The sequence below is a fragment of the Dromaius novaehollandiae genome, chromosome 12 (genome assembly GCF_036370855.1).
Source record: "Dromaius novaehollandiae isolate bDroNov1 chromosome 12, bDroNov1.hap1, whole genome shotgun sequence".
Classification (NCBI taxonomy): domain Eukaryota; kingdom Metazoa; phylum Chordata; class Aves; order Casuariiformes; family Dromaiidae; genus Dromaius; species Dromaius novaehollandiae.
The window spans coordinates 26,959,662-26,979,060 of NC_088109.1; the positions used below are offsets into that span (position 1 = coordinate 26,959,662).

At 41.8% G+C, this 19,399-nt stretch overlaps 1 protein-coding gene across 2 annotated transcripts in view; it reads right to left on the minus strand.

The window, feature by feature from the left end:
• The window catches only part of FGD5 (FYVE, RhoGEF and PH domain containing 5), a 118,787-nt gene that overhangs the window by 19,220 nt on the left and 80,168 nt on the right, over positions 1-19,399 (minus strand). The window contains exons 8-12 of one of the 2 annotated variants that reach the window (XM_064519283.1): positions 17,206-17,290; positions 14,343-14,393; positions 12,730-12,788; positions 5,326-5,397; positions 3,863-3,931 (exon numbers count right to left, since the gene is read on the minus strand). In XM_064519283.1, the coding sequence (XP_064375353.1) occupies positions 3,863-3,931; positions 5,326-5,397; positions 12,730-12,788; positions 14,343-14,393; positions 17,206-17,290 (336 nt within the window). Of the gene's footprint in view, positions 1-3,862; positions 3,932-5,325; positions 5,398-12,729; positions 12,789-14,342; positions 14,394-17,205; positions 17,294-19,399 lie in introns of both variants that reach the window. The other variant, XM_064519282.1, reaches the window with a different exon arrangement.

The window sequence follows — 19,399 nt, forward strand, 5'->3', positions numbered from 1 at the left end:
GAGGGGCGATTAGGGGGCCTTCCAGCGTCAGCAGCCCATACTGTGCTGCAAAAAGGCTCCAACATCCTTGTAAACAGAGACTGGACTCAGGAAACAGGCGCCCAGCAAAACTTGCCAAACATCCTGCCAGGAAACACCAGATTCAACAATACCATCAGCCTGCACAAGACAGCCAGCTCAAGTAGCTTTGTGATACACACAGTATACACCCACAGAAACACGTGTACCCCGAGAATCCCTGAATGTGTGTGCTACACACTCATGCCTGCAGGAACTGAGCACAGACATAAAACATTCCTTAAGGGTCTGCGCTCAGAGCACAAGTGCACACATACCACAAAAGCACACCCTGAATGCACAGACCGAGTAAGATTCTGGCACATGCCCAACTTTTATAGCATATTCTAACTACAGCTTTGGTTTGGTGGACTCATCTCCTGGGATGCGTAGGTGTTAAATTCTGAGGTTTACCTTCGGCATATACTCTTTCCCTGAGACTTTCTCCAAGCCCTAGGCTTGATTCAGCTTCAGACAGAGCAAGTTCACTACAGAGAACTTTGAAAAATCCTAGTCATGTAAAATTCTGTTTTGGGTAACTTACTCATTTCATCCAAAATCAAAACAAAGTACACCTATACATATCAGCTTCTCAATGACCTTTTTGGGTAGCAATGGACATGTGAAGCATCATAGAAAAAATCCGGTTCTGAAAGTTTTTGTTGATAAACATATCAGGGTAAATCCTTATACTACTGGAGTTTTGTCAATGGCTTTGAAAGGATTATAATATGGTCCTTAGACTATAAAGGCTTTAATGAGTGTAGGCTTGAAGAGACAATATTTAGGAGGTTATTCAAGTTTTGCGGTTTTCTCTTTTCCCATAGAATACTACAGAGTCAAATTTCAAGCATGCCTGGCATACACAGAGTGTCCCAGAGGTCAGAATCAAGAGACAGCATGTGGATCAGGGCTAAATGTGCTGGCAGAGGGAAGGATACATTCATGCAGGTCTTGGCTGTTGCAAAGGGGTGTTGCCAGCGATGGGTGGTAGGGACTTAAGACTGCTGCAGTGAAGGTCCGATGAATGAATGAATGGTTCGTTTTTCTTAATTATCTTAGAAGTATTTTGCACACCTTCATTGCAAATGGCTGCTCTAATCAACAGAGCTGGAGGTGTGTGTTCAGACAGAAGGACTATATCTAGGCAATGCGCACAGTTACTAGGTAATTTACGCAGACAGAAACATGTTGTAAAGCTATGCAGGAGTTGTCTAAATGTATTCACAGGCTAAATAGTCCATTAAACAACCTAAGAGTGGTGATGATGTAACAGAGACTCTGCAGTATTAGTGGCAGCAGATAATGCAAAACCATTCAGGGAATTACCACGTTCCACAGTGATTCTCTATCCTACAATTATAGCACACATAGCATTATTCTACAACCTAAGGGACTCTTGGGGTAAAGGAAACTGAGTAGAAGTTAACTGAATCCAAAGGCAGATCATTGCCAGTGAGTTTCAAACTGTTTCCAATATCCAGTCACCCCCCTCAGCAGGAGACATAATACAAGAAGCCTAAAGCAGTTGCAGCTTCACTGTGCTAGAGCAGGAAAGAAGCTCGCTTCATGTGTCTCTGGTTCTTGAAAGTGACCACCGTGCTTTAGTCTAGCTCCACCACATGTTTTGCATGACAGCGCATGTCTGGCCACAATTTGCCTTTCTGACCCAAAGGAAAATAAAAAAAAAAGCTGTTTCTGAATACTGAGAGCATCTATTAACCACTGGACATTGGCTACTGTAATGTCTACAGCTGCCAAGAGACACTTCTCTCCTTGCAGTTAACATCCGGGTTTGAGCAGCTGAACTTTCCCTAGAAACCAAAAATAGTTCCCTGACTAGTAAGTGCCAGACACTCATTTCTCTGCTTTCTTCATGCCAGTAATACTTTCTGCCTCTGTGACCTCCAAGCTGGTAAAACCATTTCAGATTCTTTGAATTTTAGCTCAGTATATCTTTTACCCTACTTTGAATTTTACTTTTCTCCCAATGTTTAATACAGATCTGATTTCTGATCCTCCTTTTAAGTTTTGTATCTCAGTTATAATAGCCAAGTTTGTGCTATTGCAGTATTTACCATGGTGATGGATTATGATGACAGTTATGACCACACTGGAAGACAAAGTGGTAAAAACGTTTTGGAATTTTGCCCCAGTTTTAGCCTCAATTCCAGAATGTTCTTACAGTCCTAGCAGAGGCAAATGTTTATGTGGAGAGATCAGCAAGGAAAGCACATATCATCTGTTATCAAGTGGTCATCAATAGGCTTCAGTGTTACTCTTGCAGAGAACACAGTTCTCTGTTCTTCTTAGGATCAGCCCCTGGTCCCACAGTGACTGTTTCTGGCATGAACACTTTCTCTTGCCTTCTACAGAGTCACGGCTTTGACATTTTTGCTATTGTTACAGTCCATTGATGCAAACTCAGTAAAAACTGCACTGCAGCAATCCCATATTTAGAAGATTTTGATGAAATACATCACTTTCAGTACATGAAAGTCCAGATTTTCACAGAAACGAATGAAGCCATCAAAAAAGTGAAGTGCCATCACTGTGTCCCATCTCATCTGACCTTTGATTATGACTGTAGTATGTGATCATGGAGACAGAGAAGCTGAACAGCAGCGAGGAAGGTCCTACTCATACATGAGTATGAAATAATAATAATCAGAGGGAAAAATAAGAAGAATTAATGGCAAAATGTATGACTTCTGTGATCGGCCATCTCTCCTCCTTACATTGGTCCCAGAGTGAAAAGCTATCAGGACTTACAGAGGCCACAGAAAATACATATTCTAGGCCAATAACCCATTTATTTAAAAAAAAATTCTTCAGACAGGGTACTTTAATATTAATACCAGCAATAACACTCAGGACTTTATGGCTGTTTTCTGGAAAGGAGCTCTAAAGAACTAGTCCAACATGAACAGATAAGCATCACAAACTCCTAAGAGGTGGGCAAGTATTATTTTCCCCTTCATTCAGATAAGTGCATAAAAATGCCTGTGGTTATACAATAAGCCACCTGCAAAGTTGAGAATATAGCTTCAATCTGGAGTCTCAGATCCTCTCTAACTGCTCAGTATAGTCAGTGTCATGCAACATAAAAACATGAGCATTAATAGCATATCTCCAAACCAGTGGTTTTCTGTGTGTTTTGTTTTGCAAATACTTGCAATTTTTTGGTAGGGTTGTAGACCTCTGAAAAATGAAATGAATGGTTCATTTCTCTTAATTATCTTAGAGGTATTTTGCACTCCCTCATTGAAAACAGAGCTGGAGGTGTGTGTTCAGACAGAAGGACTATATCCAGGCAATGCGCACAGTTACTAGGTAATTTACACAGACACGGACAAAGGGAAATAAAACCTAGTCCTTGAGCTCCAAGGATAGAAGTCTCTCCCAACTGAGTCCAAAGGCTGTTTTCATAAACCTTAACAGTTGGATGTTCTCTGTTGTTACTAGTCAGATCTCCTGAGGCCTTAGGACAGATTTTCAAGTGTGCAGCGTAATTGCTGAAAGTATTCAGGTGCTCCCATCCTCCTGAGCACCTCGGAAGCTTGGGCCAAGCTGAAGGTATTGCTCCTTTGCAGAATTATGGCCTAGTTGGGGCTATAAGTAGCCAGGAAACAGGGCCAGTGGGGACATGTGTGAAATGGACTACTGTTAGCAACAGAAGCCAACTTGTCACATCACTGCTGATGGTTAAACAACCTGCAACCCTGAAGTTTCTGCCATGGTTCAGGGCTGCATAAGCCCAACAGAAAGTGTGAGGAAGACAATAAACATATAAAAGAAATCTTACCAAGAACAAATGCCGAGGGTGCCTGTTTTTGCCGGAAACTTTCATCAGCGTTCCCTCTTTAACAAAGATCTGAAGGAGAAAACAGTAGGTCATAATCCTGAGGCTTCATTCTGAAGTTTATTGAGAATAGAGAATATTCCTACTAGGAAAAGAGGAACTCTAACTGCTTTCACCACCACAGGAAGAGATGAATACCTTACACTTGCTTCTAGCCTGAATCCTCATGGTTTGTCTTAGTGTTTGCCAGGGTTAGCCCTAGTGCTCTTCATGGCTTTCATTTGTATCTGTACCAGGTGGGTTGGAAACCCACTTGTCAGACACCACTGTCACAGATTGCAAAACTAACATTTAATAGGATCCAGACAAGAAATTTTGTCTTTTAAAGATTCTCTAATTAGGAAGAACGAACAGAAAAGCTGAAACCTCGGTTTTCAGCATATTACATCCAAATAACCATGTCTGTGTACATAACCTGTACATGTCTGCAAACACAATAGGTATCTTTCCTTGTCCATCCCTATTATGACTATGTATGTGATTAGTCCAGAATAACTGAACTACAGCAGTGGATCTGCAGTCATTAATTCTTCTCTGATGGAGAGTTTTTCATGCCAGAGCAGTTTATACTCAAAGAGACCAGTCCTCCAAATTCTACATGCTCGGGTTTGTGGAAGTTATTAAAACATTGTCTGGCAAGGGCAAGTGAGAATACTGATGTGAGAGAAAAAATAGAGGGTGACTGCACTGTTGGCTGATGAAGATTCTTATGCTAGGAGTATGCATGTCTTGAAAATTGTTCCATGAATTTTGCTAAAGATACTGTTGGACTGAGGGGACATTTAGGGTTGCAGAATTCAAGAAGAAATCTTTTGAAGCATAGCGGCAGGTGGGAGCTGAGGAAGCCTGACAGGCTTGATAGCCAGGAGACGTTTGCATTTGATGTGGATAGCAAGACAAAGCTGTACGTGCTCCCACATTTCTATTTATATATTGCTTAAAAACGATGTCTTGCACTAAAAGCAGCACTAGGGAATGATAAGAATAACAATTTGAAAACAAATAATTTCCCCTGATTTAAGGCTCCTGCCTAGCCAAATACAACTGAGCCTTTCCAGCCTTCGAGTGTTTCAAACCTTTCAACATGGACATATAGAAAGCAAAGCAGCAACTCCTCCAAAACACACTGCAGTGGGGCAGTCTGAGGACGGCTGGATGAAAAGCCAAATGGCTGCTCCGTGTGAAAGCAGGGGCAATGCTTGTCTTTCCCAGCACGAGACTCTTGGCATATCTCTCTGAGCACTGCCAGAGTGATGGCTTTTTACACAAGCCAGGGCTACAACTCTTATCACAGTGACTCAGTAAAAACACCTGTAGACATCTGCAATCTCGCCATCCACACAGACAGAAATAAAGCTGGCCAGAAACAATGCCCTTATCAGCATAGGTCTGCCTGCAGCACTCACCCTTCCTGGCTGGAGGAGGCTGCTCTGCCCCCTGACACTGTGCTCAATGTGTACCAGCTTCTGCAAGTTTTCCTGAGGAAGAGAAAAAGCATTTAGGAGACTGCATGGTGATTGTTCTTTAGACAAGCGGGCAAACCCTCCCTCATCCCTCCTCACCATTTTATTTCTCTGACTAGGAGATTATAGTGATACTATAGAGTTAGGTTTCAGAGAGAGAGAGAGAGAGAACCGAGCCCAGGGAATTTAGGTCTAGAAAACCTTCTTCCAGCTTGGCAGGTTTTGTGAAGCATCATCACCTGCATTCATACCTGTTGTGACCTTCAACATCTCTGTTATCTTTGATACCTCTTTAATACCTCCTTTACACCTCAATTCACCTTCAGAAAGGCCATGCTAAACTCCTGCAGTATTTAGACATTGGCCTCTTTGCTGACTTTCTCGCTCTGGGAACCAGTAAACTGGAAGCAAAGAGAAAGTGTAGTATCTCCTCCAAAGGCCTGTGCATTAGTGACATGACACAGGTAATCTAGAGCATGTTTGTTACAGTAGGATCGTTATTGGGATTATCTGGAGGTTTATATCCTGTTCTAATGGATTAATGGCTCTGCACCAGGGGATTTAGAAGGTTAACTAGTAAGCTGGCAATGAAGCTGGGTCTCTCTTTTGATGCTTTGCAAAGATCAGGAAGCTCATTATCAAACTCTGGTACTGTTAACTGCCTACCTGGGCTGAGAGCACAGGCAGAGTCAGTGAACACTGGCATGTGATATGATTCTGAAAATACCCTGAAGATGGTATCAAACATTAATCTAACTAAGCCTGTGCTCTCAGCAAAGAGATGATATTGGATGGAATATACAGAGGAGGAAGAGGGGATATCTGTACCTTTACAACATCGGTAGGATCATTTGAATTCTTCTTCCATATAGAAGATGATTTTGCTAAAACCCAGGTTTGTAGGTAGGATTCAGCTGTGGTTTTATCTGGTCAGCACAGCAGAATGGACTGCACAAGCAGCATTGAGACATCAGTGGAATACATTAAAACTTAGGACTCTCTTGTCCAAATTAGCCATTCTGTCCTAAATTCTCAGTTACACACCTGGATAAACTACATACTAAGGGCCACATTGATGCAGAGAAGAAAACAACTTTGTGACCTGGCAGCCTTTGATTACAGTTTTCAGCTGTGGTAGATAATGGTCTGTTTTCCTGCTCTCCACTTACTGGCATTAAGCTATTTCTGGACTTAGTTAGACAGCATTAGATTGTACAGTGCAATCAAGGATATATCTGCCTGATACAAATCAGTGCTGTCTGCAAAATCAGCTAATTAAGAAAGCTATCGCAGATACCAGAAGAGTGTATCCATGTTAGCATGATGGTCTGTCAAGGCTAATTTACTCTGAATTTCAGCTAACACAATTAATTAATTAGTTACTATCTCTGCTTGCTTTTTAAGATAAGCCTGAAATATCTCTGAATGTTACTACCTTAGTGAAATATTACACTTGTTTAGTGTCCTGTTGTTAATTCTGCCAAAGAAAGAGGTCTTTAATTGTTAAGTTCAGTCACTAATCTGTAACCACATATCAAACATGTATGGAAATGGCAACAAGCTTTACTAGCACAGGGCTGCACCTTGATGCTGCAATATAGCTGGCAGTTGACACATTTTCAAGACCTTTTCAGCCATCAAGTATCTATTTTGCATTGCAGTCAGTAACAAATGGAATTTTTCAGGTCACTTCTGAAATACTGTGGGCCAGCAAAATGGAAACAGAACGTATAAACAGCACAGGAAATACCAGGGATCATGGGACAGCTGACATTTGCAAAAGACATTTGCAAAAGACTTTTCCATCACTAAAGGGTATTTTAGCCCTAGTGAAACTTGTCAAATTGACAGCTTCTGCAACAGAAGCCTCTTCTTCATTTGCAGAAAAGGCAGTGCCCACTTGTGAGCACCTTCCTGGCAAATGTTAGTGCTAGTCATCGGGATTTCTCCAAGAGTGAGAGAAGAATTCAGTTGCTGCAACTCAGATACACGTCAGCTTCTCTTAGGTCTGCTGGCAGAGGCGCCTGTTGTAACGCTGACCTTTGCAATATGGACACATGTTCACCAGGAAGCGGACAGAGATGTATCAGACTCATTTCCTGTAGGAAGTCAGGCAGCCATCAGATGTGAGGGATTGTGGTGGGCAGCTGAGGGGGGTATAATTTCCCTACAGTTCCCTTAAACTCCCTGTTTATATAATTTTCTTCATTCTACTTTAAACTCTTATCATTCTCCTTCCAAAATCCTTTACAAGCTACAATTCAAAAATGAAAACAAAGCTCCACCCAATTAGTATTGCAGATGTGGGGTGGCCAAAAGCCATCTGTAGCCAGCTTAGCAGTGAACTGCAGCTTCCATTAGGCAAGGAACATATCATTTTGTATATGCAGGAGGACTGCTTCCCTGAGGAATTCACCAGCTGTTAATAGCAGCAATGATTTATAGCTCTTAGCATCTCAGGGCCTCTAACAGATTGTAGAAGTTCACAGAGTAGTACAAACCCTGCTTAGTTCAAGTAGTGAATGTCTCCTAGAGTTATAGATACTCTTAATGCTGTGTGGTGATGGTATACCTTGTGCCTCTGCATATCTGTAAATTGTGAATAATATTTTCCTACTTGACAAGAACACTGTGGAGATAGTTGATATCATAATGTGTCTGAAAATCCTGGGCTAATAGTTTCCAGGGGAAAAACCGCTGTAGTGTTATTATCATAAAACAAAAAAACCCTAATGATGAGTTGTTGACATTCTGCAGAAAATGTGGGTCGTAATTCAGTGTTCCTGTCAGATTTTTGGAGTGCAGTTTGATGAGTTAATAATTGGCAGCAGGAATCTTTCCCCCTCCAGGTACATGCCAAGTCTAAATTATTGCTTAGAACTTCATCCAGGTACATGCCAAGTTATTAATTCTCCATCTTGAATGACATTGTTGGGTTTGTTCTGCAATTAGAGTCACTTGTTAAATTCTTTGAATGGAAATTCTGAGAGCAAGAAAAGAACTGCTGGTTATGGGTTTTGTGAATGAGATATTAATTCAGGAAAACAACCTCTGATTTAGCAGCATATTGAACTTTGATTCCCATAAAATTGCCCCTTCATGAACCCACAGCATTCACGCAGATGGGAAAAAAGGAAATTTTATTTCATCTCTTCCTGGCCACAATTTCAAAAAGAGCAGATGTGCTCTGATGATATGATAAAAAAATGAAGTGTAAAAATCTATGTGGAATTTGACAGACACTGTTAATAGCAATTATTATACAGTCTATTGCATCTGTAAAACTCAGAGGATCTGCTAGTGTTCTTCAAATTAAAGCATGGCTTAGTGGAGATAAAAATCAATTGCATGGTAATGCAACACAGCAAATACAAAGCTTTCCTTCAAAATATGAAAGAGCTACAAGTTACCCACTGCCAAGCTGCTTGATGACAAACTGGTTAGATCTAATTGTGAAAGTCTACTTGTGTCCTGCTGTACAGATTGCTATGCCAGCGCTGCGTAAAAGCTGCTCATTCCTTAGCAAGAGGTATCAGGGAGTCTCCTTTTGCCCCTTTGACAACTATTGCTTGCTATTCTGAGTCTGGATTTCATTCACACGTGGTTTGTGAGATGCCTAAAATACAGGTAAAAAGCAGAGCCTGGGATTGCATTTAGTGTTCATATCCCAGCACAATCTAAACCGTACAAAACTCAGTCATTGTAAAATCCAAATGTGAGTTATTTGGTTTATATCAAAATCTATAGTGCAACAAAGACCTAGTTTGAATTTTTATGATCGTTTTTTATTAGTAATGTAACTCCTTTGACTTCAGTACAATATACAGTGGAAGTCTGATCTCGTCCACTTATATATACTTATAACTTCGGAAAAGTATTCCTACAAATCTTCCAGATATCTGAGTGAAATCTAAGTAAGCAGAGATGCCAGAAAAAAGTGCGTGATTGTGATCTGAGCTCTTGCAGTTCTCAGCCTCTAATATGGGTATCTCTAAAGCTCTGAGATTATTTTGGAAACTTTTCCTGAGATCTCAGGTTTATGATGAGATATCTATTATTTTGGCACAAAGAAAGTTTTAGTAATGGAAAGGTAGGATTATAAATTGTTTGCTTGGGAACAAAGAAAATCAGAATCAAACCTGTTAAAACCCTTGCTCAATGAAGCCATGGTTTCAGAGTCATTCTGTAGGTGAGCCAGTTTACATTTCTTTATATGATAAAACCCTAGGCTTGTTAGACCACATCCTACCCACAGTCTACATCTATTCTTTCATCTAGGTTACAATACAGTAGTAGTACATGTAGTAATTAACTACTGGTTATTGTTGTCAATGCTGAACATCACTCAGAATTAGTCTGTATGAACATCATGATTTCCATGCATCATTGCTTTCTTCTTATGTTCCTTTCTCTCTCCTTTCCTTCTCCTTCACCATTGTGTGTTTGTCCATTGTGCAACTACTGATTCTTTTACAAAAGCTTCCCTCCCAACTTTTGTCCGCATCCTATGTACTCTAATGGCTGACAGTGAAATAGTTTATATTGAGACTGAAGTGTCTTTAAATAAAGCTGAGAGTAAACAACAAAGGAGATCAATGTAGCCAAGAGCTTACACCACTCAGCAAAGGTGTTCAGGCTGCCTAGTTGCTGAAACACAGAGTGTTGCTTTGGTTACACATGGCTAAGATGAAGTTTTGGAAAGTTTTAGATTGTCACCGGGCCACATCAGCATTGCCATTGGGCTGATGTTATTGCATAAAGGGGGAACATGTTTTGCAGTAGATGCAGAGGAGTGAGGAGAAGCTTGGAACAGAAAAGCAGAGATGGACTTAAACAAAAGCAATAGGTCCAGACTTCTTTGGCGTTTGCACTGAGTGAGAATGCAGATCTGAATTTTGAGTTTTGGCCTTAAAAACCTTGATCTTCAGGATGTTTGAAATCTCGATATGTTGTTATGGTTTGAGATCATCTCTGCACGAAAAGAGAAACGTACTAGTTGGGCTTCACATTCATCTGCAGCAATTTTGCCACTGGCTTCAGGGAAAGCAGGTGCAGAGCCTCAGTCTTTGTTTCTAGTGCTACCAAAAGGGGAAAGAGGCAGATCTGCAAAGAGAGGTTTCCCTATTCAGGAAATAGTAAATAGTTTTAACTACCCAATTATCCCTTTCTGATACAAATATTAAAAGACTTGGAGTTTGTCTGTCTCTGGCCATGAGGAGATAATCACTGAACCTCGTGCTGCAAAGCAGCCCATGAACACACAGGCTGTGTTTGTAATCTTGGCAAACATATCAGAGACATGGCTTTTAAACCTGAGCAACAGAGATTTCCAGATGTGAGCAAAAGTTGAGGTTCTTTGCTCTCAAGTTCATCTGCTGAAAGCAGCTGCTTCTACTTTTCCTCTGAACAGAGCACGAAAGCTTCATTTTTGAAAGATGAAGGGCACCTTGGATTCTGAGACTCTTTCTTTCTTACCTCCCAAGCTGTTGTGAAGAACATTCTTCATCTAGCCTGATCTACATGGTTTTGCCAGTCTGAATTCACTGCTTCATCAAGCACCCTTATTCCCCCCTGCAGGCAGTGAGCAGAGGTGTTAAAAGGAACATGCTGGGTTAGCGGTGCTGGTATGTGGCTGTGGTGGCCCCAGCAGATGTCTTTCTCTGTCTATCAGTTCCTGTGCATTCCTTCTTGCAACTTTAAAATCCTGTCTGAAAACAAACTCTTACTCAGAAGGGCTAATATTTCCTGTCACTTTCTTCCCCTTGTCCACATTAATGCCCAGGTGTTTTTCTGCTATGTCTCTTGGATTTCATGTTTTGATGGCTGAGTGATTATTAGCAACACTCTCCTCAGTAGATTAAATAATAAAGAAGTGTCTTGACTGCCATCTGTAATTAACTATAGGGAGGGAGGTTTGCAATGCCAAACAGATCTTTAATTTAGCAGACACAGACACAGCCAAATCCCAAGGCAGGATGTTAAAGTCACCAATGTTCAAGTGAGAAGTACAGTGTGATCCGCTTCCCAAGAGATATGATACATTGCCCATCACTTGGAATCACTGTATCTAAATGCAGGGATAAAATTATTGAGATTAGACAGCTTTTGAGAAGGAAACACTTCAGTGCAAGCACTCATTATTGGGTGAAATGCAGGATGCCTGGAATGACGTACTTTGTCCTCTGACATAAATGTGGCTGAGAAGAAACCACAATAACGGTCAACATCAGCAAGAACACGACTGCACTAATAACTCCCATAGTAATGCATGTTATCCTTGGTGGTCTAAAGGCCTTGAGAAGAAGGCTTTAAAAATGGCATTTTTCAGATTTTGGACTGTACTGTGACCATTTCTTGACATTTCAATAGGCTATGAGGACTGTAGACACTTCTTATGAACTCCTTGAGCTGAATGCTGTGTCTGCAGAGCTAAAGCTGCAAGTGTTGCAAACATGGACCCAAGGAGAGAATTTAGCTGCAGGTTTGGATGGCTGGTATGACATAAGGAAAGGCACTGACTCTAGATATAATATCACATGGAGGCCCACCAAGTTGAATTTGTGAGGAATTTGCTGGATCCAGTGTCTGACAGTCTGATTATTGCCTTCTGCGCTTCTTAACACTGCTTCTTACTGTTGTCAGTAGCAGAACTTCTACCAGCTTAGATAAAAATCGGACCTAGATTCTTGGAAACATGATCATAAGAACAGGTATGGGCAGACTACCTTTGCCAGTTGATTAGGACTCTAATATCATGTGAGAGGTATTATTAAGTTACACTCACCTTAAAGGAACTGCTCAGTATTTTGGAAAGGTATTTAATTTATTTAGATGCCTAAATCTGAATTTACATAAGAGCTCTAACCTGTGAAAGTCTTGGCCAGTCCATTTGGTTGTGAGCTGATCTTTAAGGCTATGAATCAGGACCTATTCTTCTGAAGTAAAATGGGATTCCAGACTGTGGAAAAGTCATGTGAATGAGCTTGGAATATATCTCTAATAGTGCATCTGTGATGTCTTCAAGATTTCATATCTAAAAACATCCCAGACTAGAAACAGAACCATGAAAATGCCCATCTCTAGCTTCATTGCTCCACATACCATTTCAACAACCCTGGAAGGGAAAAAGGCTGTGCTGCATGCTACAGTGACTTAGATCTTGTACAGCTTCATTAATGGGCCTAGACCTACTCCGTATCTGCAGTACTATAAAGCAGAGCTGTACAAACCCTTGAGCGTCACCTCGAGGAGGCTTCAGAATTTAACAGACATACTACCTATTCACTTCAGCAGATGTGCAGAGAAAACCCTGTTGATCAGGACAGAGTATGACATGGTAGGACTCACCCCTTGGAGCATGCTGTCATTGGCTCGGTCCGTGATTTCAGAGACAATGAGTAAGGCAGCTGAGGGATGAAGCAAAATAAAGAGCGCGAATCACGTAAGAGATTAGGAACAATAACCCCAATCCCTTCTGTATACAAGAACATCTTTAAACTCCCCACACTCCCAAGCCACTCCTTAAATTCCTTTGGCACCTTCAGGATGGAACTGCCTGGCAAATTTAGGACACAAAACAGTGCTTTCTGCTCCCCTCTCCTTCATCCTTCTCTTGTGCAAAGCCTTGTGTCATGATTGTGCTGGCCAGGAGAGCTTGTGAGGTCCTTTTTAAGCGCCTAGATTGGCACAAAATCATTTTGTGCCATTTTCTGGTTGCAGATTTTTGACAGCTGGAGTTTGTGGCAGGGAAAATATCATGTAGTCCAGCTTTAGCCATCCAAAAGCATGGTGGTCTTTTGCTGTCAAGGGAGAAGACAGGTCATTCCTTTCTGACAGGAGTGTATGTGAGGTGATGACATGAATGAACATCTGGAGCCGCCACTGGCAAATAAGATGGACCAGGCCACATTCACTGGCCTTGAGGGCAATGGTATAAGACAGCTCAGGTCCTTATCTGAAGTCTCTCTGCCTGCGAAACAAGGTGTCCTACCCATCCTGGGCATCATCTGGGAGCACGCTTAGTGGGCAGAAATGTGCCAGGTGTGTGCTAACAACAGAGCGGGCAAGGGTGGCCCCATGGCTCAAACCTCTGCCCTAGCTCTCTTTAATTTACTGGTATAGCTGTAATCCCACTGTCAGTGACTAGGGCCTGGACTAGGTTTTGCACCAGCCTCTGCTCTCTGTCAGAACGGAGTATGGAGTTGCAGATCTCCTTGCTATGAGTTGGTTTGAATTCACACTCAGGCTAATAGAGAGGTGGACTGGTTTTGCTAATACAACATTATTCCTGCTTACCCTGGCCTGAAGCTACTCTCACTGAGGCCAAGGCTAATCCTACCTTCGACTTCAGTGGGAGTAAGCAACTTCTGCTTTACCCATCTGATGTGGTGGGAAGGATGGTGTTAGCAGCTGAACATCTGGATTTGTTCTTGATTAGGCAGAATTGGTTTTAAAACACTGTCTTTCCAGTGTACATGAGCTTAAGGAATACAGAAATAGAGATACATGGTTCAGACCTCCAGGGTGGCTCCAGAGTTGAACAGTACAGAGAGCAGCAGGCATACCCTGGGTAATGATACACAGACAAGCAGATCGAGCCATCCCACTTGGCTTTACAGTTACCAGGCCAAGTATGGATGGAGCCAAAGAGGACTAGGATTTTCCCGGTGTCTGGGGCCGAACTACAATATCTGCACCATGCTTGTATGCATAATCATTGCTCCTTCTGTATGTTCATCATGTCAAAACTAAAGCCCACAGATTTCACTGGAAAAAAGATATGGTTCCTGCTGTAAATAATTTATCTAAACTAGTAATGAGTTGTTACAGTTCTTATATCTAGCCTGTTAACTCAAGATCTTGAAAATAAGCCTCTTCCATATACTCTTGATATAGATCCCACACTTTGTTAGAAGCAGAGTTAGTGAAGGAGAATTTCTGTTCTACCTATTTCATTTTACCTTGTGTAGCTTCATACTCTGTAGAATCAGGGCAAAGATTATTCAAGTAATCTGTAGAAAATAATCAGAGACATCCAGTAATCAGAATGCAGATCCTCATAATCTGTAGTTGGATTATCAAAAACAAAAAATCTGAATGTCCCCTATCACTTTTATATCTGAATAATTAAGTATATATTGTCTCTTTCCAAATTGAAACTCATCTTTGACTGCATTCTGAGATCTTGCTTTGATTCAGGTCTGGACTCATCACATAACTTGGCAGGTATAAACCAACAAACAGAGGGACAAAAATATTTCCTTGTTTTTCAGTCAGGAGAAATGCTCAGTAGCACCACTTTACTAATAGTTGCTCTTCTCACGAATTCTGTTTTCTCATCTGAATGAACGGTGTTGGCAGTAATGACTGAATCTCTATATTAATAGAAAATGAATTGTATAGACACAGGAAAGGGATTCTGGTTCTGTAAATGCAGAGTTCAGTGATTACTACAGAACTCAATCACATTTTGAAAACAGGTTCTGTAAACAACACACGGTAGGACTTACATTTATAGGAATTAATTTACATTGTCTATGAACTTTTATCCTGTCAGCCTTACCTGGGCTACTGCACTCAGGTTGTCTGTCTGTTCTTTGCCTGGGTCTTTTTATGCCTTTAATGACTGTAGTGGGAGTGCCACCGTGTTTAAAGCCCAATCCTGAAATACTTCATTCTCGTCTCTCTCATGAATCCAAGCTCCTAAATTCTGCATCCAAGAACCAGGCCTGTGTGCTGTGCATGGTGCTGCTCACAGAGACCTTTGAATGTCCTATCCATATGCATGCAATTTTCCAGTGTTGTCCCCCCCCTGCTGCCCTGAATTCTACCTGCCTTTCACCTGGGTGCAGGAAAGAGTCTGCCTGCACCCAGTCAGGCAGGGAGGTGTTGTGTGGTGTTGTCAGGCAGTATTTAGTGTTCCCTTTCACAGCTGCGAGCTCTGTCCTTGGCTTGGTTCATTTAACTGAGCAGGCAACTCCTTTTGACCATAGTGCAGTAACTGGCAACCAGTATCCTGATAGAATACCCTTCCTTATCTGGTAGAAGCAGCCAGTTATGAATACACAAGAGCACGTATATATGTATATGTATGCATGTATGTATATAATTTTATAGTACTTGGAGAAAGTGAAGGACTACACTATTCCTGTCCTAACAGCCACAGAGGGCTGGGGTTTTTTCAGACAGAGAACTGCAGCAGCAGTTCTGGAATATCATGATCCAGCAGACGCAACCCCTTCTTCCTTTGTGCACACAGAACCACTCCAGGGGACTAGAAAGCATTCATCTTCCCGGTTAGTGCCTGTACCTGGGACAAGGAGTAGCTCAAGCTACTTCAAGCATGGAGGGGATGTCCAGTCACTGGGGCTGCACGCAGACTCTTCTGGCTCTCTCTCAAATGGAGTGTGGCTGGAGGTATTTGTGACAGGGACATGCCACATCCATTTTCTCAGATGCTGTGGTTTTGTGCGTGCACTAAAAACACTGTAAGGACCATGTGAGACAGCTAAGTATTGCAAACTGACAGCCTGGAAAGTTGCCCTTAATGTAGACACACCCAGAGAGGGAAGCAAGTCAGACAGAAAAAAATCTTACTACTGGCATCCGGTGTTCATTTGTATTGCTGTTACTGAAAAAGCAAAAACAGCTGTGAAAAATGAGTTGCATCCTTGATCAAAGTGTCTGGAGAAAGATGAAACTGACGCTAATTTGTGCTGTGAATAGAAATTCATATGGTCCCTTTATTCTTCTGCATTTATAGGATTCGCTTCTAATATGCAGTGCCTTTCATCAGCTGTTGAATATGGGCATGGTTTATGGCTTCCTTTTTACTGTCCCATGCATAACTCATCTTGCATCTCTCTCTACCCACACATATACATACTCCCAAGACAGTTCTCCATCTTTATGTCTGTGGAGTCCTGGTTTCTTGTGTTTCAGTCTGCCGAACTTACTGGACAACACTGGGGTTCATTGTTAAATTTCATCACTTCCTTCTCCAACCAGCTCATTAGCAACAAAGCTAAGCTTCACAATTCTTGTTGGGGGCTCCATGCTTCTCCAAAAAGATTGCTCTGTTCACAGGGTCAGACTTGCTAGATTTGCCATGGCTTGGAGGGAATAAGCCACAGGAAGGAAGGAACACAAATCCCAGAAGATACACTTGGAGAGACTCCAGGTGGGAGTGATATATGCAATGCTGAATGTAAAGGGGAGATGTTACTATAAGGCAAGATACAAATCTGGATCTCTGCTTGGGCCTTCCTAGATTGCAGAGAAATTGGTCTGTGATTTTGCCTTAAAGTCATCACTAGTCTTAGGTGTCGTGTACGTGGGGTGTAGGGTGCAGTGCTGGATACAAGTGCTTTGTTGATAGAGTGGGAGGAGACAGTGCTCTGCCACTGCATGACAGTGTATGCAGTTTTGAGGCCCTCTCCTTGCTGGGAACTACAATCCCTTACTGCCTCTGATAATTGCCCTTGACATAAATAAAATCAAACTTGTCTGCTGGCAGTGAGGTTTCTGAACTCTGCTTCTCCTAATTCATGGAAGGATAAAGTCAGGAAGGAAGGGCTGAAAGCACTTGACTTAACATTTTTCAGTGACCCTTCAGCATGATCATGCTGAAGGAGTGCCTGTTCCTTTCCAGACTCCCTGACATTTCCTGAATCTGGTATTAAGCAGATTGAAGTTCCCAGGAAATCTCATTTCTGCAGCCCTATTTTAGCTGTCTTGGCATCAACGTGTAGCACAAAGGAAGCACAGGACATCACAGGAGGAATTCAACTGTAGTACCTTTGAGAGCAGTTTAGTTTTACTGACCTGTCAGCAGCACACGATACTGGAAGACACGCTGCACCACTTTCAAAAGCTGGTGTTTCACACTCTGTGGGCTGTCACCAGAGTTCTGCTGTCCTCAGGGGAGGGAAAAGGAAACAAAGATCAGGGATGTGTGAGCTCAGGACCAAACTGTCCCTCTTCCACCTGATGTGTCCCCTGAAAGCTTGCTACCAGTTGCATGCACAGACTTCACAGAGCCATTCCCAATTTACCCACCTCTTTAGGGGTATAGTCTTTGTGACTAAAAAGACCTACTGATGGCAGCTTATTTCCTATGGCATCATTTGCAAAACAGTTTGAACTCAGAGGGAAGGAGGGAAAAGGAAGGAAAGTGAATACCAATTAGAAGTTAAAGGTTGGATAAAGATTTTAGGGTGGTGTCTGAAGAGCCAGGGAGCAGATCTCAATGAAGCTTGTTGTCTTTTCTTCTGTCTGCAATTTAGTGTCTTATTCCAAGACAGAACTGAGCAAAATACAGCAAAGCATCCCTGTGATGGAATTGGCACTGAGTGTCCAGACTCTGTTTGCAACAAAATAAAGGGAAGCTGTGATCCAATTTAACACTCACATGGAAAAGAAGTAGCAGTTTTCTCTTTGCTTTACCCTCTTAGATTCAACCCATTGCAGGTGGTCTCATAAGGGCTAAGTTAAAATATGAAATTTGCAGTGTAACTGTTAAGTTTCATGACATTGTTGCAAAACCAAAAGCTAACCACAAAATAAAGTCCTGAAAAGTCTCCACATGTCCAGAGGCACCGAGAAACGGAAGCTTCCAGGACCCGAGAGAAATGGTACAAAACCCAACTGCTTCCTTCCAAGGTCTGAGTCCAAAACCCAGTCGAGTTTCACAGGGCTTCAGTGCTCACTGGCCAACATTTCCACAGTGTTTGCCACTTCTGAAGAGAGGCAGGGTGAAAGGGAGACTAGGAAGCTAACTCTATAAAGGAAGGCTGGCAAGAGACAGCATTTTCCAAGGCAGCAGAGGTGTTTCATGTTACTGTATTACTCCTGTGAGTGGCTGACTGAACTCACCAAATGTGTGTTCACAGTTGCACTCAGCATTCCCAGCCCCCCATACTCAAGTCAAAGGTGCCAAAATAGGATCCCTAAGTTTTAGGTTGACGAACTTGGAAGCTAATAGTGCTCATGCTTTAAAAATACAATACGAAAGGTCTGAGAGATGCTTCCCCTGCATTTGTGTACATGTACCAGCTTTTGCATGTATTGCAAGAGGGAAGAAAATGGCAGAACTCAGTGATTCTAGGGCAAAATCTGGCTGATCTTGTCCTAGCAGAAGCTCCATCTACTTAGAAATGGGAGCTAATCCTCAGGGTTGATAGTTAAGACCGGGAGTGTGTAGGCATATAGCTGGGAGGGATTCTGGGACCACTGGCCATCAGCAGAAAGCCTGCATTTACCGAGTTGCTGTTCAGAGATATGTGAGCCATGAGAGCTCTCCTTAGTTTCCAACAAGAAATAACTGTGGTGGCTGCAAGGTATCTTTTCGTAAATGCTGACCTCTAAATGGCTTTTGAAATGAATTATCATTAATATTTCACATGTGTTGCAGAGAAAAACACAATCCATACCCCATAGAGCTGGCATTCTAAATAACCTTTAAAGTGCAATCATTAATTCATCCGCACAGCCCCTCTGCCACTTGAGTAAACATTGTTATTCCTCATATCAGATGAAGATAAAAAGAAACAGGGGTTCTAGACCCACAACAAAGCAGCACAACTTTTAACTATTTTAACTCAACAGAGTTAATGTAGCCCAGATGAACCTTCCCATCAACATATGGGAATATATGCATATATGAAGTGATGTGACCTGGCTACATTGCTGGTACTTCAAAATGTAATCAAGCATCATGGCTTGAATTTCTGTCACTTGCATCCTGATGGTTTCTTTCAGTCATTCAACAGGGAAGAGTGAGCTAACACAGCTGGAAAATGTATTTCTTTCTTATTGATACAGACCCAGCGGTTACAGACCGTTCAGGGAGTCTAGATGAACAGATCCCTGTATTTATCTAGCCAGTCAAGTTTGTGCCTCCCTTTGCAGTTTGATTTGTTGCCTGTCACAACATCCATTTAAAAATTCAGAGAAATTCAATTGTAAAGAAAAGATGGAAAATGCAGTAAGAAGGAGATATGAAGAAATGTTAACAATA